The sequence below is a fragment of the Hippocampus guttulatus genome, chromosome 1 (genome assembly GCF_054856545.1).
Source record: "Hippocampus guttulatus isolate MCC_2025c chromosome 1, RoL_Hgut_1.0, whole genome shotgun sequence".
Classification (NCBI taxonomy): Eukaryota; Metazoa; Chordata; class Actinopteri; order Syngnathiformes; family Syngnathidae; genus Hippocampus; species Hippocampus guttulatus.
The window spans coordinates 34286272-34306304 of NC_141261.1; the positions used below are offsets into that span (position 1 = coordinate 34286272).

The 20033-nt window shown below is 41.5% G+C and overlaps 1 protein-coding gene across 2 annotated transcripts; it reads left to right on the forward strand.

Annotated features, from left to right (window-relative positions):
- Positions 1-882: 882 nt before the first annotated feature.
- rps21 (ribosomal protein S21) lies at positions 883-8650 on the forward strand. 2 transcript variants are annotated; one of them, XM_086127720.1, is made up of 6 exons: positions 884-1011; positions 1367-1441; positions 3743-3806; positions 8321-8392; positions 8477-8532; positions 8601-8650. In XM_086127720.1, the coding sequence occupies exons 2-6, from the start codon at positions 1392-1394 to the stop codon at positions 8608-8610; spliced, it is 252 nt and encodes an 83-aa protein (XP_085983846.1). In that variant the 5' UTR covers positions 884-1011; positions 1367-1391; the 3' UTR covers positions 8611-8650. The 2 variants fall into 2 exon arrangements, with proteins under 2 accessions (XP_085983855.1, XP_085983846.1); XM_086127729.1 differs by lacking the exon at positions 8601-8650 and having other exon boundaries at positions 883-1011; positions 8477-8536.
- Positions 8651-20033: the final 11383 nt, after the last annotated feature.

Consider the following 20033-nt stretch of genomic DNA (forward strand, 5'->3'; position numbering starts at 1 on the left):
TCATCAGTACATTCCTCTGCCTCCAGTCCCTCTTTTGGCGGATTGATGTCTCTGACGGCCCTGATGCTGGTGGCTATAATCAGTAAATCTACCAACGTTTTTATTTTTATGGAGCTAGGCCGCAAGGGGAGACCTAAAATATTTTTTGAGACTAACAGTGCTCAAAATGGTGACTACTGTGCTTTATATTTGCCCAATGTACGCTCTTATTATCTCTTTGACATCTGACGTCATCGACGTCTGACAGGTAAACGTTTTTTTCCCCAGCTATTTATCCTCAAATGCTATATCTCTTATCAGGTTTTTAATCCTAGTTGGATGTTGTGGTGGTTGAACTCGTCTAAAGTATGTTTGCCGGCCTTTTAAATTTTGCATCCCACGTTGTTATGAATTAGTGTGATCATTATTATTATTGTTATCAGCAGCAGTATTATACTCAAACTTTATTAGTGTTTCCACATGACTTTTTAAACTTAAGTAAATTGCTAATCGACATTAGACAGACATTCAAGTGTCCTATCTAATATGTAGGCTACAGAAAAAAATATGCCATTGAATATTTCACATGTACAAGTTATGTCTATTTTTTTTGTAAATCAATCGGCTTTTTGTTTATGCATAACCACGGACAGTTTTTTAGAAAACATCAAACAGCGTCTGACGGGTGTCAAGAAAAAAGAACAGTGCGCAGAAATCACGCAATCGAAGAAAGCGCAGTTATCACGAAACGTACTTGGGAAAGGAGGGGAAATGAATGAGTGAATGTGGGCACTAAATAGCATATTATCGTATGGAAAAAGAGGACGTGAAGTGAGATACCTCAGTGCATATTTAAATAGGACTGGATTTATGTCAAGAGTTTGATATCCAGAGAAAAGTACATCGGAAATGAATAAACAGCGCAACGGAAACGACAGATGGCAGTGATGCACAGCAGGATGTTAACCGCCGTCACAACCTCGGAGAAGAAGAAGAAGCCCCTCCTTTCCTGTCGTCCATTTGTCGGTTACGGTAAGTGTTTGCCTCGCTGTCCTTCTAAAAATCTCCTTAAATGACCATTTGCAGTGATGTAAAAGTGTATTCTGCGGGTGTTTGTTGCTGTTGAGCGGACAGGGTTACTGCGTGCGTCCGTTTAAAGGAGAACAGAAGCTAAATTGCTGTTAAAAATGTTAGCTTCCACGGCGATTCGTGCGGACCTATCCACATGTTTGTTGCTATGCTAAAAGTTGCTAAGAGGCTACCGCTAGTTTTGTCCGCCACATCTTGAAATATTGACAGCTTTTGCATTGTAACTGATTGCGATTCAGCTGCGATAAGTTTCACAGTTGTGTGTCGTGAAAATGTTGACATTAAATGTTCCCTACAGCATTGTCGACGGCGTGCGAATCAACATGCAGAACGACGCTGGTGAATTTGTGGACCTCTACGTCCCTCGTAAATGGTGAGCAAATGTAACGGGCGTTGTCTTAAAAGTACGTTCGTCAGACCCCACTACTCGAGGGGGTCGGTCGTTGCGTGGGTTCAAGGCCCGGGCGGGATTACACGAAGTAAAGTTTGAAAATACTGTAGACACCCACATAGTTGCGGTTCGGCACCCGCGGACACATGGCTTTTACGCCCCTCGTTGTCATGGGAAAAAACACATTTTAAATGGTTGTGTTTTTCGAACAATATTTTGGGTTTAATCCCTCTCCCCATAAAGAGGAAGCTCCTAGCTCTGGCTCTAAAACATGATCACTGACAGGTCACGAAATTTCTAAAAAGGTCAAGTACGTTTGGAAGAAGACTCAATCCAACATTTCCCAAATTCAAAGTTTACAAAGCCCATTCAAAAACATTTGGGTTAGTAAATTTTCTAACCAAATGTCCACACTTACTATATACTGCATCTAACTATACTTCTGCCAAATCTGAAGTAAATGGATTGACTAACAGATTAGCCTGTCATGATAATTACTATATCGATTTATCGTATGGACGCAATTGTTTTTTTTATGGACTTGATAAATCAGTGACATAAGGGATTGTTTTCGGGATGTCCTGATCCAATCATATGATCAGAAATCTGGGCTGATCGGGGAGAAAAGATTAGTTTTCTCCACTTTCTGAAATTGTAAAGGTCACAAAATTACTAAATACCGTAGTCCCTCGTTTATCGCAGGGGTTACGTTCCAAAAAGACCCAGTGATAAGTGAAATCCGTGATGTAGTGAACTTGATTTTTTTACGGTTATTATACAATACTTAACTATTTATACAATGAAATCAAAGACCAACCCCCATTTTCGGGCCCAATTACAAAAAATAAATAACCAAAAACGTTTTCAACAAATAACTAATAGTTTTTGGAAATACTGTACTGTCGACACGCGTCGCCGCCGACGCGTTCTGATAAAGGGTTAAAAGCATTAAAAAACTGCACTAAAAAAATCCGTGAAAAAGCAAAGCCGCGGAAAGTGAACCGCGTTAGAGCGAGGGATCACTGTATATCAAAACTACAAAGGTCTTGTCAAACTGATCAGTAATATCTAAATTTTATCTTGCTCAAAGTTACATTTGCCTTTTCCGAACCGCGGCAAAGTCTGTGACAGCAGGGCTTTTTTTGGGGGGGGTGCACTGTAATTTGAAATATGCTCTAATTTCAATGATAAATTAGTGAATAAATGTGCTGTGTGTGGAGCAGAAGTTTGTCCGCACCAAAAAATATTCATGAATACTAATAAAAACATGAATACTAATTTTAAAAAAGTGTCCATTTGCTGGTTGCACAGGTGTAAGTAGATATTAGTAGGAGTTTAGAACAAGGAGAAAATAATGATGTGATACAAATATGTCACGACAGGGGGTTTGTTTGTGAGTGAAGTCCACTGATATTTTTTGGGGCCCCATTCACTTGAATCACAGCCACAGTTGAGGCTGTGCACAGCAATGTACAGTAGTGATAATAGCCAAGTAGCACAAATGCTAATCATTGTTCAGCAAACACCTATCGTCTCTGGTGCTCTTTTTGTACTTTTTCATTTTGTTTAAGCACAATTGGTTCTGTGAACATTCGCCATGCCCACCAGGAACGTAAAGAGACCGGCAACTGGCACCAGGTACCCGCTTTGAGTACCAGAATTGACAGCGAGACCAGCCAGCTCCAATGAAAGATCTCTGGTACATCAAGAGAGGTTACAGCTGGCTTGAAATCGCTGTACTGCATGTTGATAGAAACATGTCAGTTTCTCTGCATCCTATCAAATTTAATTGCTAACTTGAGCTTTTAACGGGGAGAGTATTGATTACATCACTTGGAAAACAACCTTTGTTGAGCCAAGGTACCTCCTTTACGTAAGAAAAACCCAACAGGTCACCAGGATACAAAAAAATACTAATAATAATAATACAATTGTGACCTGCATATCTTCACATGAAATTGGCCAAGACTACTAAAATGTTTGGGGCCCTTCCTTTTTTAGTATTAGGGCTGAAGATTTTGGAAAATCTAATTGTGTTTCCCTGCCCCCACCCAAAAAAATTTGCGATTGGGGGGGGGGCATTCATTTTTTGTCAGGTTTGTTACCCAAGCTGATTGAGTGAGCTAATGATAGTCGGCATGTTGAATCTAGTATGGAAAACTGGTTGGTCATATCAAGGGCTTCATTGGCTCAACCAGATTGGAGCAGACAGGCTGGAACATAACATCACCAGGGATTAGAAATTGTTGTATTTCAGAACATGATTTCTTCTGTTTGTTGAAGCTCTGCCAGCAACAGAATCATCGGAGCCAAGGACCACGCTTCTGTCCAGATCAACATAGCTGAGGTAATCTTTCTTCTAAACTTTATTTACGGAGCACTTATACAAGAACCACAGCTGCACATCAAGTGCTGTGCATGAAGAAGCAAATGTACATTAAAAAAAAAACAAATTCAATGCCAGCCCTTTTCCTCAAATCGGGAGTGCCGTGGCCATGTATCTTTCACCAAGCCCCTTTTTGACACTGCCGCCATGGTCCATCAATGGGAAGCGTGTCTGTGTGCGTGACTTTTGACCGCAGCAGGGGCCTTGTGTTGTGCCGGTGTGTGCGTGTGCCCTGTGTGCAGGCCAGGTGGTGGGCATGATCAAACAAGGATTGATTGCAGCAACATTGCCGATGTTTTTTTCAACAGACAGATTACATGCACAATAGGAAGACATGTCATGCATTTCTAACGTCTGACAGACCACATGTCCAGTCTCCTTCACGAAAACTCATTATTTTAGTCACCAAAGATTTAGCTCCTCGTCTCATTCTCGTCATGAAAAAGGGGGCCATTAAGAAATAATTTTGTCATCATTGACGAAAACAACACTTCAAGATACCAATATCTATCATCCATGAAGTGTGATCTGCTATACTGATCACATGAGTAAAGTGTAGAATTTTGGAGCTACTACTACCTTTAGAAAAAATAACTGTTTTTGGGGAGGGGTGGCTTGGTTAAAGATACAGAAGTCAATAGAACACATTTCTGCTTAATAATACGCAGCCATCTGCTCTTCGTGTTTAGATATTACACATTTTAGATTTCAAATGTTCATAGCAGTACGCTATTTTCCTCATTCGAAACATGAGTGAGACTTTAAAATAAATCTCTTCCCATAAATTTTGGTCGATGAGATAAAGTGACGTCAGAAGCACATCAGCGATTTTGCCCGCTACGAACGGCAACTGTCAGTATCCAAGTGTTTGTGTCATGTACAGCATGAACAATTGTTGCCCCTGTTAGCCTAACTTCTTTTTCCTCACAGTGTACTGGTAAATAAGCGATTACTCGAGGCTGAAGAAAATGTCTCCCGTATTTTTTGGAACCGTGGCACTCAAAATGACTCAAGGACTGCTTCAGCACTATTATAAAGTAGCCAAGTATGATTATAAGACACAAAATGTTTTATATGCTTTGTATTTGTATGGCATGATGGAGATGTTTGCTTGTCTTGCACTTAAAACCTATAAGTGCACTTTTAGCAAGGTGTAAAGGAATTTATTTTTCATGAAATGTGTCCGAGACAGGAGAATTCTGTTTCCGAAATGTTTAGGATTTTCTCCCAAAATAATTGCCGATCGTCAACTCCTCCAAGGCTGGCAGGTAATGAAGTTTTAGCAGGTGCAATTGGGCCAGAACTTGAATGAGTAGCAAATATGTCATGCCGCTGATCTGCTTATTTTTCAAGCTTTTCGTCGTGCATCGCAAGCAATTGACAAACCACATAGATGTCGAACTTAAACCTTGTCACAGCCATCTTATGCATCGGACCTTAAAATACCTTGGACATGTTGTCACAAATGACCTTTCAGATGATAAAGATATACAGTAAATATTCCCATCCCCGGAATTCTATAGGAAGGAATATCCTTCACCCGGAATAAAAACCTATGCATTAACATTTTGACTACGATATCACGCGTTACCGGAAGTTGCGTAAGCGGAAATTCCACTACCCGTAACCCGGATGGAGGTGTAATGCCGCGGGAGCTTAAATACACGTAACGCCCACCCGATGCGACGGAAAAGACAACGCTGAAACAAGTTTTCACTTCGCGTTTTTCGATCATCAGATTCTAAACGACGACGTGTAAGTGAGTTTTTATTGCCGTGCGTTTTACTGTAATTGTGAATGATTCATACCTGTCAACTTTTCGGAGCGCCAACCTGTATAAACTACCAAAAAAATCCTTATAAAGAGCAAAAAATCCATATAACATACCAAAGCATTTTATATGTCAAAATAACGGCAGAAAAAAAACCCACGAAATTTTCAATGATATTTATTGTAGATCTCCATAATACAATAATAATAATAGATTTTATTTATAAGCGCCTTTCAAGACACCCAAGGACACTTTACAATAACAAAAAACACAAAACAATACGGGTTGAGCAGCGGCAGCCAAAACGCGCCAGCGTTCACTCAACCCGAAAGTCAGAATGTCTGGTTAATGTCTAATCATCATTCGACTTAGTGGCATTACTGTGTTCAGAGTTGGATTCCTGCGTTACTTTTTTCACCAACTCCAAATGCTGACCCATCGGCTGGAAGTTACAGCATCCATTCATATTTACTTTCGAAATGAAAGCATTCGAGTAGACTATCACCATTCTAGGCAAAAGCAAACGGAACTACCTGTTGGGGGGCGGACGGAAATGTTCAGAATCCGTATGATTTGTGCGATACGGCCATATACGTAAGATTCGCCACAAAATCCGTATGAACTATGGCTAACACCGTGGCCTATAATGAGTTGACAGGTATGATGATTTTAACTTTATTCACTTACGTCCTGTAGAACGCGGCACTAGCTTAAAAGCAGCACCCACTCGACACGACCGAAGAGACGTGTTCGCTTCGCCGTTTTCATTCATCAGATTCGAAACGAAGACGTGTAAGCGACTTTTTATTGGCGTGCGTTTTACTGTAATTGCGAAAGATTTGAACTTTATTCACTTACGTCGCGTAGATCATCGCATCGAAACGTAGAAGAACTGTAACGACTGGAGCGGAGCGAGTGAAATGCATCCGTTTGAGCGAGGCTGGACACAAAGTTAGAAAGATCCAGCAGACACTTGGAAAAGACGCAAATCTACGAAACTTTAAACAACAAGGCATCGATTCAACTCCTGATGACAAGCCACCATCCAGCAAGGAAGCAATGCAAATGGCAACAAAAATCCTTCAGTCTGCACAAGAATTACCAGACATCGGTGATCAACGGGACAGTTACTTGCAACTAGCAAGAAAACTGTATGACACGCAGGCAAACATTGTCATAAACCAAAGAATGCATCCAAGAAAACAATCCAAAATAGACACATTTTTTTTCCCAAGACAGAAAAAAATAAAATACTGTACATATTGTACCGTTGTGCTTTTTTTGGATACACCTGTATTGCAGTTTTTGGAGGGTATATTTTTGTATTTTATTGATTGTGTTGTTACACGTGCATTTTGTCAACATACTTGCAGGTTCATAAAGGACATGTACCATGCTCATTTCCCAAATGAGGAATTTCTGTTATCAGAACAAATTGGACAGCGCAAACACGAGTCCGTATTAGAGAATATTTACTGTATAGGTACATGTATCATGCCAACACTGGCCCTATTTTACGGCATCGATGGCTCTTGGAGGCTGCCGGCAACAGCTACCACTACTGAAAGCAAAAAATTTAAATCTGACATTGAGCAAGTTCTTAGGAGTAGAGGGCGCTATACTGCGGCAGATTGTCACATCGGCACATCATCATCTGCATCACAAAGAAAGGTCTTGGTTCACAATGTTTGTGTTTTGCAAGAGTGAATATTTGTACTGGTATCGATCTTAAAAACAAAACATCCCTATTAAAAAGCCTTTGTACTCCCCTCTGTACTAATCTTTTGCACAGAGGCAGAATAGCCAGATATAACACCATGGCCTATAATGATAGTATGAAGCTACTGCTTAAACCCTTTTCCCACAGTGTGGCGAACAATTGCGAGAATCTTCCAAGACAACGAATGTTGCGTTCACGTCAGGGTTCGTTCAATGTCACAAATGTTCACCAAACAGTCGCCAGACGTGAAAACCCCCCACTAAAACTGTTGGTGGCTGTTAGGCGAACGAATTTCGAACTTGAACAAACCCTGATGAACTCTGTTTTTCAACCTTCTACCTTAGTGGCTTTTGAGTTTCAAGAAGCGCGAGACATTTTTGTTCATGTTGCGCTCCCCAACTGTGCTGTGAAATCTGACATTTGAGTGTCAAAGCTTCACAAAAGGCTTATCCTTAGCACCACATGTATTTTGTACAACTTGGCAACCTAAAGCCGAAGCGGGCATTAAGTTCATCATCCAGCAAATCCCTATAAAGAAAAATGCAACTTGAGAAAAGTTCACACCTCCGCCTGAAATTGCATTTAAAGCAATAAAAACTGCAATTTTCGTTGAAATGTATTTGCTGTATGTAATCCTGGACAAGCTGTGTCAGGTTTGCAGCTATACTGGAGCCACTGGGGTTCATGTGTCTATTGTCCTTTCCGATGCTCAATGTCACAGACGTCAAACTCTTGTCCTGGAGGGCCGCTGTCCTGCATTCAAATGATCAGATCATCAGCAAGCTGTGCGCAAGCCTGACATTGAACCTGTTCATTTGAATCAGGTGTGTTGCAACAGGGAGACTTGGAAAACATGCAGGACAGCGGCCCTCCAGGACCTGAGCTTGACACCTATGCTCTATGTGCTAGATGTATTACACGCGACGCGGATCTCTTTCTGTGTCTGAAATAAAGTTCTCATTCATTGAACAATGTTGGCTGCAGGTGGACAAGGTCACAGGTCGCTTCAACGGTCAGTTCAAGACCTACGCCATCTGTGGCGCCATCCGCAGGATGGTGAGTGAGATTTGCATTGTGTTCAATGCTTCAAATGCATTTGTTTCTTACATGGGTGCGTGTTCTCCCCTCAATGCAAAACAGGGAGAGTCTGATGATTCCATCCTCAGGCTGGCGAAGAACGACAGCATTGTTGCGCAGTAAGAAGACTTTCTTCTGTCATCGTCGCTGACCTTAACTTGTAATAATGTGGCTTTTCTTTCCACAGGAACATCTGAGTGACAAACAACTGTTCAATAAAATGTGACAAAATCCAAATGCCGCATTGGTCCTCTTAATAATTTTTTTAATTTGCTTTTTTTTTTTTTTTAGATCTCATTCATTGTTCAGTGATAAAAGTCCCCCGGATTTTCAAATTGTGATGAAAATTGTGGGAAAATTGCCTAAAATTAATCCGGCTATTAGTTGACAACAGAACCAACACGCGTTTGAGTTCGTTGTTTTGCTTTCACGAGCGTAGCCATGTTGAGGCACGAACACTAGGAACAGTAAAACCCCTCCCCTCGTATTCTCGTGGCCTCGCCATATCTCAGAGATTTCGACATTTTGGCGCGAATGGAAGTCACAAAGGGTGCACGTGTGCACACAAAATGCAGATTAATCATTGAATGTCAAGTATTTGAATAGCGTTTTGCGTAAACTAATTCATGCGTGATCGGCCAGGTATGGCCCCCGCGCAATGTTCAAACAGGTAGACAGGCAAGCTGACATACATGCAATTGACGCGAGTGTTCGGAACACGTTCAAGTGGTCATGGCTTGAGGAAAAGGACTTGAACGGATTTGTCCGACTACATTAGAAAGGTCGACAAACCTGGTAAGTTAAGTTAAAATCATATATATATAATTGGAATTTTCAGGAAAGTCCACTTTCATCTCTGATTTTAAAGTGTTATAAAATGAATGATTGTGTCCCAGGGAGAAAATTGCATTTTTGTCCTGACATCTCACTGAAATTCAAATTTTTTTTCTCCTGCTTTTGTGTGAGTAGTCGGGGCGAAACTTCTAATCTGGTCAAGGTGTTTTTGAGCGATGTGGCATATGTTACATGTGCTAACTGTCGAGCATGCTTGCCAGAGAGTCAGTTGGTTCTTTCAAACATGCTTTTTTTTTTTTTAACATGTGCAATGCTCCCCCCCCCCCCCAAAAAAAAGACTTCTGCGTTTTAAAACACCCAATTCTTACTCGCATGACCCAAAATCTGAACACTTTCAATTGTTCTTTTGTATGATGAATTGGAAGAATGGCGTTCAATTTGGAAATTTGTTGAAAAATGATTAAACATTTAATCAAGAAAGCAGCTTGTATTTTTTGAGGAAATTCAATAAAAATACAGCTCCTCAAATCAGTGGCGGATGCTGGTCTGTCAAGGAGGGGAAGCTCAATTTCGGCCTACATCATAAAATGTGTCCGTTTATTTATACGGGAATTCTACTCTCCGTTCTTTTGCAAGAAAATGATCTGTGACCCTGTGGTGATATAGGTCAGTCTGCAAACACAAGCAACTACAATAAAACCCACCAGAAATAAAATATTAATTTGTCGCTAGTTGCTTTCTACAAAGAGAGTGCCGCTAAGATGATTAGAAGAAGTCTCCAGTTCAACACAGAACAGAATGAGAATTGAAAAATGCTCCCGCGGATGCCTACACCAAAAGATCGGTGATTGGCTCGTTTCGCTGTTAATCAAAAAGAGATTCAGCCTCAGACAGATCATCCAATCATCATGCAGAAAAGCTCAGCGTCCGTCGGTCCATGTAAAACAGTTTTTTCTGATTTTTCACTATTGAAGTGCATGTAAACACATCATCTAAACTTGGCTGTGGTTATTGTCATCGAAACAATGCTGTAACAAAATAAATAAATATTTAAAACATTGTCTTACCTGCAAGTGATGCGCAACCATCATCTCACAGTTTTTTAAAATTTTCCTTTTCCACCCCGACTCTTGGTGCCTTTTCTACGACATGTCCAGATGTCCAAAAATAAACTTCTGCCAAATTTCTGATTGAAGCGTAATGGAATAAACCACAGTACTATAGGGAACGTAAGAGAGGGCACCAAAGGTCCACCGACGAGAGGTCTGCACTGGAGATGAATCTTTTTCCGTGTAAATAAGACTGCTATTTTTGTATTGCATATATTTATCAACATACTTGACAACCCTTTATTATAAATGTGATATACTTTTATTATAATTCCTATTACTGTAGTGTCATTTTTTTACCAGCTTGGGGGGGTGGGGCTGCTGGTGCCCTCCGCGCAGTGCGTGATCACCATATGCCTGAGCACGCCTGTGACCTTTGTGAGGATAAGCGGATTAGAAAATGGATGGAATAAGGGTGGCGTCTCAAGCTGCGTTAAAAGCCAAGGAATAAAAATAGGTTTGGAGGCTGGTGGTTGTCTGATGTACACTACTGGAAAATTATTCCATAGTTTAGGACCAGCAATACAGTAGAAAAGGCAAGAGAGAGTGGGCCATTGTTTACGCGACAAGGCCCCTCCAACGCTATGGACACACAACTGAGATGGGCTCCCTTGCTTGACTGTCACAGTGTCCACTTGTACAGCAGGGGTCAACAACTCTGGCCCTCAAGGGTCACTATCCATGTTTCCCTCCTCGAGCACACCTTATTCAAGTGATCGGGATCCTTATCAGGTTTCTGCAGAAACATTGAAAACATGCAGAATAGTGGCACTTGAGGATGGGAGATGGTGACCCCTGTCCTTAAGTCATTATTTGTTCCTTTTGGCGGGGAAAACCCCTGCGGAAAAACAATAAAATAAATCCATCATTAGTCCACTAAAACGTCTCAACAGAGGGTCTTCCTGGGGCGCATGCTGATGACATGAGCAAAAGAAAGATGGCCTTTGCCCCAATGTTCAACAGTCATTGCTGCCATTGTAGCCGAGAAACCGTCTGAATCAGAGGGTGACACAAAACCTGCCTCCCCAAAATGGCCACCTCGCTGAAAAGTTGAATTTATACTAAGTGGGTTAAAATTTTGTGCCGGTTAAAAATCCCATGCCCTTTTTTAAAAAGCAAGAAATGCAGCAAATATTCTGAGTATATCGAGCTCCAGACATCATGTGATTGATCCCCACATGCATTTGTTTACGCAGCCGTGCTTCCAGGACTGAAGCGGCGGCAGGTGAAGGATTGACAGTGGAGAACAGTGATAAAATGAGCATTTATCAGTCGACATTACATTCATGTGAATTCACATCTTTGATGAAAAGGACGCAATGAGATGTGCAAGCTGGCCAGGTTGGCTTTTAGCCAAAGCCAACCTTCTGTCATGCCCCCTTCCATGAAAACATCTTGCCCCCCCACGCGCGACTCTAAATAGTATAATTTCTTGATAAAATTGTTATATGTACACCTATGCATCACACTGTATCCTTATTAACGTACTGTATAAGAGAAAGAAATATGGACCAACTTACAACAAAGAATCGCTTTATTAAATTAACTGTAACAGAAAAGATTTAAAGTGCATCTGAAATTAAAAAAAATAAATTCAATCCTTAATTAAACTATAAACATTTTTTGACTGACCACGTCCAATCATACCATACTGAAAAATACATTTACATAAAATCAATAAATAATAATGAATTCAAACTGATCACCAACATTAACTGAGGAGCACAATATTTAAAAAAAAACCTTTAACCTGCAAATCAAAAAGATATAAAATAATTTGTGCTGATGCCGAAGACAGCTGGGATAGGCTCCAGCGCGCCCATGACCCGCGTGAGGATGAAGTGGCTCAGATGATGGATGGATGGACTGACACTCAGTCAGTTGAGCATCTGATGCAATAAAAGCATCAAAATAAAACAAAAAAAAAACCTTTTAAAATTACAAACTATTTCTGTACATAGACAAAAGTAGCTACCAACAAGCTAAATGTGGAGTAAAATTGAACAATGCCTGAGAAGTAACCCATCCGATCATAATAAATGTTAAACCCCAACACTATGGTTTTTGATTTACTGTACATGAGTAGCAAACCAATCAAATGTTTTCATGGGTGTTGTTTGTGACACTGTTACTGTGATGATTAATATAATCATTAAATATCTCATCACTTTTGAAAGTAAGCCAGATCCTGAATGTAGTTGTGACATGGGGGTTTCAAAAATAGAGACCACAAACTTTGATATTGAATTGATTTTGAGCATTCATTTTCTGTTTGAGGGATTTAAATCAATGTAACGATTGTACTCATCATGGCAATTACTGGAGACTGAGGGACAAACAAACAAGAAAACACTTCCCTTCTGACAGCCAACCTTTATGGGGCCCGAAGCAGGATTTGAATTTGGCGGTATAACACCCTAAAGTTTCAAATTGAATCAACATACTGTAGTTGTGTTTTCTGGCCCAACCTGCTCGCCATTCCAGATGTTTCTTCATCCCGCCTGCGAGAACACCTGCTTTGCACAGGAATGAATGGACGGCAGAGGAGGTGGTTTTCCAATCGCAGACTGCTGTCATCATCAAATGTTTGCGTTCCAACATGTCTTCCGACTCAAGTACTTCTTCCTCTGAGGCTTGGAAGGAAATGAGTGACTGAGCTCACCTTTCTGTACAACACGGCCACTCTAGTTTACAGCTTCCGCGCCTGCGGCGTGGACCACCAGAGCATGTTGGAGCATGCCAAATGGTGTGTACTGACATCATTCACTAACCCCGTCTTCTGCCATACTTCACAAAGGACAAAGATGGTTCTGTATCAACTGCTTCATCGTTTTTGTTTGGCCTGTTCCTGACCACAAAGGAAGTGAGGACAAAAGTCACTATTGGGGGCCAGCTGGCAGGCATCTTTTTTTCCACGCAAAAAGAGCACCACATAGCAAAAGTCTTCAAGGACTTGAAACAGAAAAGTCTCCAAGGACAACAAATTAAAATTATATTTTTTTTCAATAAAAAAAATTATTTGACAGTTGGTCCCAGGAGACTCCATGTCAATCCACCAGAGACAAATAAGACCGTGTTTTCTGCGAAAGCCATCAGCTACTTCAGCATGACTGTCGCCGCATCCTCCCCGGGTCACAGAGATTGCCACACACTCATTTTGTCTTCGGCTCTTTTCTGTTTTGAGGACTGCCACGCCGACCCCTCTCCGCTGCTGTCATGAGTTTTTGTTTGTTTGTTACTTTGAGTTTTGGGGATTTTCTTGTCTTTCTTTGTGTTATTTATTTAGTTTTTGCAGTGTGCCCATGTAAGTGATTTTGTTAATACATTATGTTCAGTACACCCTGCTTCTCATGCCTCCCTGCTTTTTTGCCTCTCAACCATCGCACCTCATGACATAAAACAGTCCCACATCGAGTTGGGCCGTCAATAATCCCCAGCCGCAGAGGAGAACCAGCAGGACCTTGAGCAGGGCATCATTCATCAGAGCAGCACCCTTTCAACCTGATCACTTTCACACTTCTTGCAACAGCTAGTCTGGGAATCTCTGAACACTAGCTCAGCCTCTGATCCTCCTGCAAAAGCCCACCCGACATAAGTTTTCCTCCAAACATAGCCCGCACGGTACTCAGAAAATCGCAAACCACGGGATGGGCAACCAGCAGGCCGCAACCCATGTTTTTATTGTTGTTTTGAGACTACTGTAAACATTAGTTGCCGTGGCTCTTTCAGAAAGACCGCAAAACAACCGCCAGCCTCAGACATTTTTAATAATGTAACAACTTCAGTTGCAACTCATGACACATGTATGTTGAATGAGGTCGTTTAAATCCTCTGTCAGCCCACAAGCCTCACACCTTGCTTGTACCGCATAGAATCATCCTGGCTGTTGCCATGGCCGCCCCATGTCCCCAGTCAGCTATTTTGTGGCACTCTAAATTACATTTCAACACACTATGAGTTTCCAAACGGTCAGTGTGGCGCGAAGCGTGCTCGCAGTTTTTTTCTAAACATACCTCTAATGTATGTAAAACAAAACAAAACAAATTATCATCTACTATACACTTGTCCGCCTGCGCCTTCAACAAATGCACCAGAATCACGTTACACCTGCTTTTTGCGAGTTAACAATGTATTCTACTTTTGTAACCAAAGTTGCATGTGCGGCTGTAAGCGTGAGCCATAGCGTGTCTACCAAATTTACAAACATCCTGAAATGGATCTTTGCTCCAGCCCAAAAATGATGACGCGCCCGCTTTTATGCCGAGTGCCGCCTACTTTCTGTTACTAAATTCTCGGATGAGTCAGGGATGGGGCATCTTGGTGTGCCAGAACACCCAGACAGGCGCAACATGGTCCCAAACACGAAAGAGTGGACCTGCGCTGGCATGAAAATTATGTTACACCCATTTTTACTTCAAACGCATGGGCGCCATTCTACAGAAAGGGGCCCCCAAATTCTCACAGTATCTTGTCTTTCTCTTCTCTGTTCTGCTGTATATGCCCGTGTTTTAATGTGTTTTTAATGTTGAGCATTGCATTGCTGTCTATGTATCTATGTGTTTGTTTGAAAAATAAATCTAAAGTGTATTGAGAAACAACATTGTCAAATCAAGCGATGCTTCCTGCTGTGGTGGAGTGTAACTGCAAAACAATGCAACATACAGTAGATACATATTTCAGTAACCGAACAACGTCCGTGTTTTCACTTCCTCATCTTCATTTGCAGAGACCAAAAGGAACGGAGACAGAAACAAGCAGATCACAAGAAGATGAATTAACGGAGAACATTAAGGGTAATAGTGAACAGGAGTCGAGGTTAAGAGATGAAGATGAAGAAAAGAAAAGAAGGTGGAGGTGAGTAGACGTTTGGGTGAAGGAGACAAAGAGGGCATGCATGTACTTGTAATCTGCTGTCACCCCTCCAAGGCCCACAACACTTCAAAGATCACTGTGTGTGTGTGTGCGTGTGTGAGCGCGCGCTCGTGGGCATACATCTTCTTAAACCAGAGCGGAAGAAACTGGAGCATTCCAGGAATTCTGGAAGTTGTCTTCAGTCAGTTCACTTCAGTCAGTGCATCCACTTATCTTACCCCACTTTGTGTGAGCGTGTGCGTGTGGGGGTGTTTTATAACAGCAGAATGTACAGTGGTGTATTCTTGAAGAGACATTCTGTAAATTAAATCAATTATATACATTAATTACATTCTTGAACTCCCAAGAGGCTTCACAGCAATGTTCTCTCTAATGTGCTCTCACCTTCTTAGTGCATAGCAAATGTATACAGTACTGTACAGCACAACCACCCCCCCCCCCCCAAAATCAAACTTGAGCAATCTTGATATTTTGCATTTTCATATTTGCCTTCAACAAAGAAATCAAAGTTTACTTGGCTCATGTGGTTCACCGAGCATGAAGAAAAATGCATTCAAAAATAGAGAATGAAATCCGCACCGCATCGTGTAATTGTCACATGGACCCTGCTCTCCTCCGAAAACAATTGAGTTCATTTGACCAAGACTTGGGTCTTATACGCAGCTTCTTACAGTGATAATATTAAGGGTGATAGAACATACCAATAGAACACTTGAGTTGCGATCAGCCTACAAGGGCCCTCACAGCCCTTACAACGTTGGAGTATTGACCCATTGCAATTGAATTCTTTTTTTAAATTAAGTACGTCGGATTAAAAGCGATTTTGATAAAATATGACCTTTATAAAAAGCCAAAAAGAAGAGAGATTTCTTTTTTGTCTTGACCGGTTACATGGGCCTCCGATTTTTGGTACATCTTGGTGAAATGTTGAACCGTGGCAGTTTTATTCAAACTTTGTGGAGGACTCAACTCAGTATTTTTCTAAACCACAAAATGAACTCAAAGATTAGGTATTATTTTACCAAGTGTGTGGCAAATTTCAAATTTCACAAATTGTTAGGACCATCAAAATCAGCCTCTTTTTTCTTGCCAAGCAGTGCTTTTTTTCCTGGTCGTCTCGAACATTTTCGGATGCAACACCCAGTTTCAGGACAATCGAATAAAATGAGTTTCTAAAAATGTGACCTCTAAAAAAAAATGTCAAAAATGGGTCCAAACATGAAAGAAACTTCAAAATGGGAGACTTCCTGTCAGCTTTTTCTGTAGGTCTTGGGCTTTTACGGATACCTCCCAAATTTTGTCGATCTTGGTGACACGTACAACCAGCGCTGCTTCCCTCCAAGTTTTTAGGGGACGTTGTTCGAGCCATTTAAAAAAAAAAAATTGCACAATATCCTAAGGAAATATTGTTGTTATTGCTAACACTCTCAATTGTCCCTAGGTGTGAGTGTGGGCGCGGATGGTTGTTCGTCTCTGTGTGCCCTGCGATTGGCTGGCAACCGGTTCAGGGTGTCACCCGCCTACTGCCCGAAGTCGGCTGGGATAGGCTCCAGCGCCCCCTGCGACCCTTGTGAGGATAAGCGGATCAGAAAATGGATGGATGGATGGATGTTGTTGCTACGTCTGATGTGTTTGAAAGGTTTTGTGTTTTTGTGCATCTTTTTAGACTTTTAGAAGTAGTTCTGTTTTCAACATACTTCATGTTGCAACATCATCCGGCCTACACACTCTTCTGGGCAAATATGAGGTAAATCTGGTCAGCCCGCTGTTAGTAAAACGTCCAAAAGTTAAATATATATTTCCTTCAGTCAGTAGATGGCAATGCCCCTATGCCTTGAATATTATGATAATAATAATAATCTAGTAATTTCCACCAAAGAAATCGTGACTTTGCTGCGGTGGCTGCTCAGGTCCTTAATGCAAAAGGCTTGTTTCTGTTAATTATGTGACTCTATTGTGACATGTTCCTAGATGTTGTCAGTTGCTATGGCGCTTTATTCTGTCACCTTTTTTGTGTCATGTAGGATTGGACATGGCTCAATGTCTCTCAGTATTTATGCTCGGGGGTGACTCAGTGACACGTCAGAACATCAAGATTTCTTCCATGTCTTCTGCACCCAAAAGTCTTCTGGTCTGTTACTTTGTATATTTCTGTTCTGCATCTAGCCCTGCTCGCTGTTGTTAGTTTGTATTATTGTTCAAAAGACTCTCTGGTTTCCAAATCCTGTTCCTTGCGTGACAGTGTGATCTGAGCAGTCATGGATCCAGCAGATTCAGACATGATCCCCGAAGCCCATCACGCCCATGGAGCACTGCTTGGCATACAGAAACATAAGAATCATTTGCTTCTTTTTTTCTGAGATATGTCAAGTCTTTGAACAGCCCTTTATTAATCAGTCCTTTGGCAAACAGCTCATGTCATTACGCCAGAGCTCAGTCAACAGCAGACCATGCCATCGAGTTCAGGATTTTGGCCTCTGAGAATAATTGAAATGAGTCCGGACAGCTTTTATTTGCGAACTTTCAGAGGAGCTTCAAGATCAGCTGTCCACTCGGGGTGAGCCGAGTCCGTCAAGGAGTTCATTTCCCTCGCGATTCATACTGACAACCGCATAAGAGAACGCCGTTGAAGTGCCCAACCTGCTCGCCCTTCCTCCCCTTGTGCTGCTGCTCCTCAACTGGTCGCATAGCCCTTCACTAGCCCCAAAGCACCTGCTGCCGCCAGGGAAGAACCGATGCAACTCGGCAGAACGCTCCTCGCCGAAGAGAATCACAACCCGGGTTCATTTTATTCACGTCACAAAGCTCGGTTCAATTTGATCCTCATTTTGGTATATCGCTGGTTTGAGTTTTTTTGTGACATACCTACAACGTGTAACTTATGATCTCAGGTTTTGGACCGGTGTGATACTGGATTGGCCACCGTGTGAATGTCTGATCTGGCTCACTGTGAGACAAGGAATGCTCATTGAGTTTGTGTGAGTGCTCAGACGGATTGAAAAGTTAGAGGGAACAATGCTTCACAGTCGTCCGTAGAAAACCCTTGAGGCACCAGAGTTTTCTTTCCCATGATACTCTTCATTGACCGGGATGGAAAGTGGCAGGAAGTAGATGAGTCCTGAGGTTCTTTTCACAAAAGAATGTAGTTGACAGCGGCCAAGAATATTTCAAGAAACATTGCTATGTGTATTTCACTTGCAAAGACATTTAAATAATTTTAATTATGGATGATTTTTTCAGATGGGAATGTGGGAAATGTGAGAGAGTGTTTGGGACAAAAAAACATACTTAACAAAACTTTTCTTTATAACATCTTATGTGTCCCTTATTCCATTCCAAGTTTTATTTTTTATTTTTATTTATTTTTGAATCTTTCTTACACAATAACGTGATGGGAATTGTTCAGTAGAATCTGTATTCAGGGTTTAGGACGACCGAAAAAAATGTTTAAAAATAGTCTGCAAATTTGCTGATGAAATGTGCGATGAGATGAAACATGTTGAATTGTCTCAAAATTTCGGGGCTAAATGACACCATGTAGGAGCAACTGATACTTTACACACGAGATTCAAATGATCAGGATCATCATCAGGCTTCTCCAGAGATTGCTGGTGAGCTGATCATTTGAATAAGGTGTGTTAGAGCAGGGTGACATCCAAAACAGGCTGGATGGGAGCTCTCGAGGACCAGACTTGGGCACCCGGCTTTAGTGGAACGGGACTTGCGAATAATCTGCAAGATTTCCTCATGTGAAAAGAAAGTATGTTCTTTAGAAGGTTCTTAGGCCCCATTTTTCAAATTTTCACCCCACCCTGGGGGTGGTCATTGAACTTAATCCGTTCAGGGACAATGGTTACTGGAGTGGACATCTTACCATGTTTTCCGATTACAAGGTGCATTAAAGGGTCAAAAACAGAAGCTAGATTTTCCCCATGGCCCACGGTCTATGAATGATGTTGTCTACAAAGCCATAAAGAGATATGAAGCAACTTACATCTCATTGTTGTTTGCAGAGCAATATCTACATACATACACCTACGAATGGCATAGTCAAGTCAAGTCAACTGTATTTATAGAGCACTTTTAAACAGCCATCGCTGCATACAAAGTGCTGTACATGGAGCAATATAACATGCACAATAAACAGTAAGACAAATCGGTAATAAAGACGGTAGAAAGCACCAAACAGTCAAACCAAGAACAAATCGAAGTCATGCTGAGTCGAATGCCAAAGAATACAAGTGAGTTTTGAGGAGGGTTTTGAAGATGGGCAGCGAGGAGGCTTGCCGAATGTTCAGTGGGAGGTCATTCCGGAGAGGAAAAGGCTCGATCCCCTCTGAGCCTCAGTTTAGTTCTCGGTACTTCTAATAATGTCTGGTCCGCAGACCTGAGGCGCCGGGCAGGTGTGTAGGGGCGGATCAGCTCAGAGTAGTATAGTATAGTATAGTATAGTAGAGCATAGTATGATTGACTATTTTCTGAAGATTGTTTACAATACTACGATGTAACTGATTCAATCATATAATAAAAATGTATAATAATTATCATAAAAATTACAATAACATGATTATGGGAGCATGGTGATCAAGTGGTTAGCACCTCCGCCTCAGAGTGCAGAGGTCGTGGTTTCGAATCCGGGCCTGCGTGGATTTTCTCCAGGTACTCCGGTTTCCTCCCACATTCATAACATGCACGGGAGGTTAAGTCATCACTCAAAATTGTCTGTAGGTGTGATTGTGAGTGTAGATGGTTGTTAGTCTATGTGTGCCCTGCGAGTGGCTGGCAAAATAGTTCAGGGTGTCCCCCGCCTACTGTCCGATAACAACTGGGATAGGCTCCAGCAC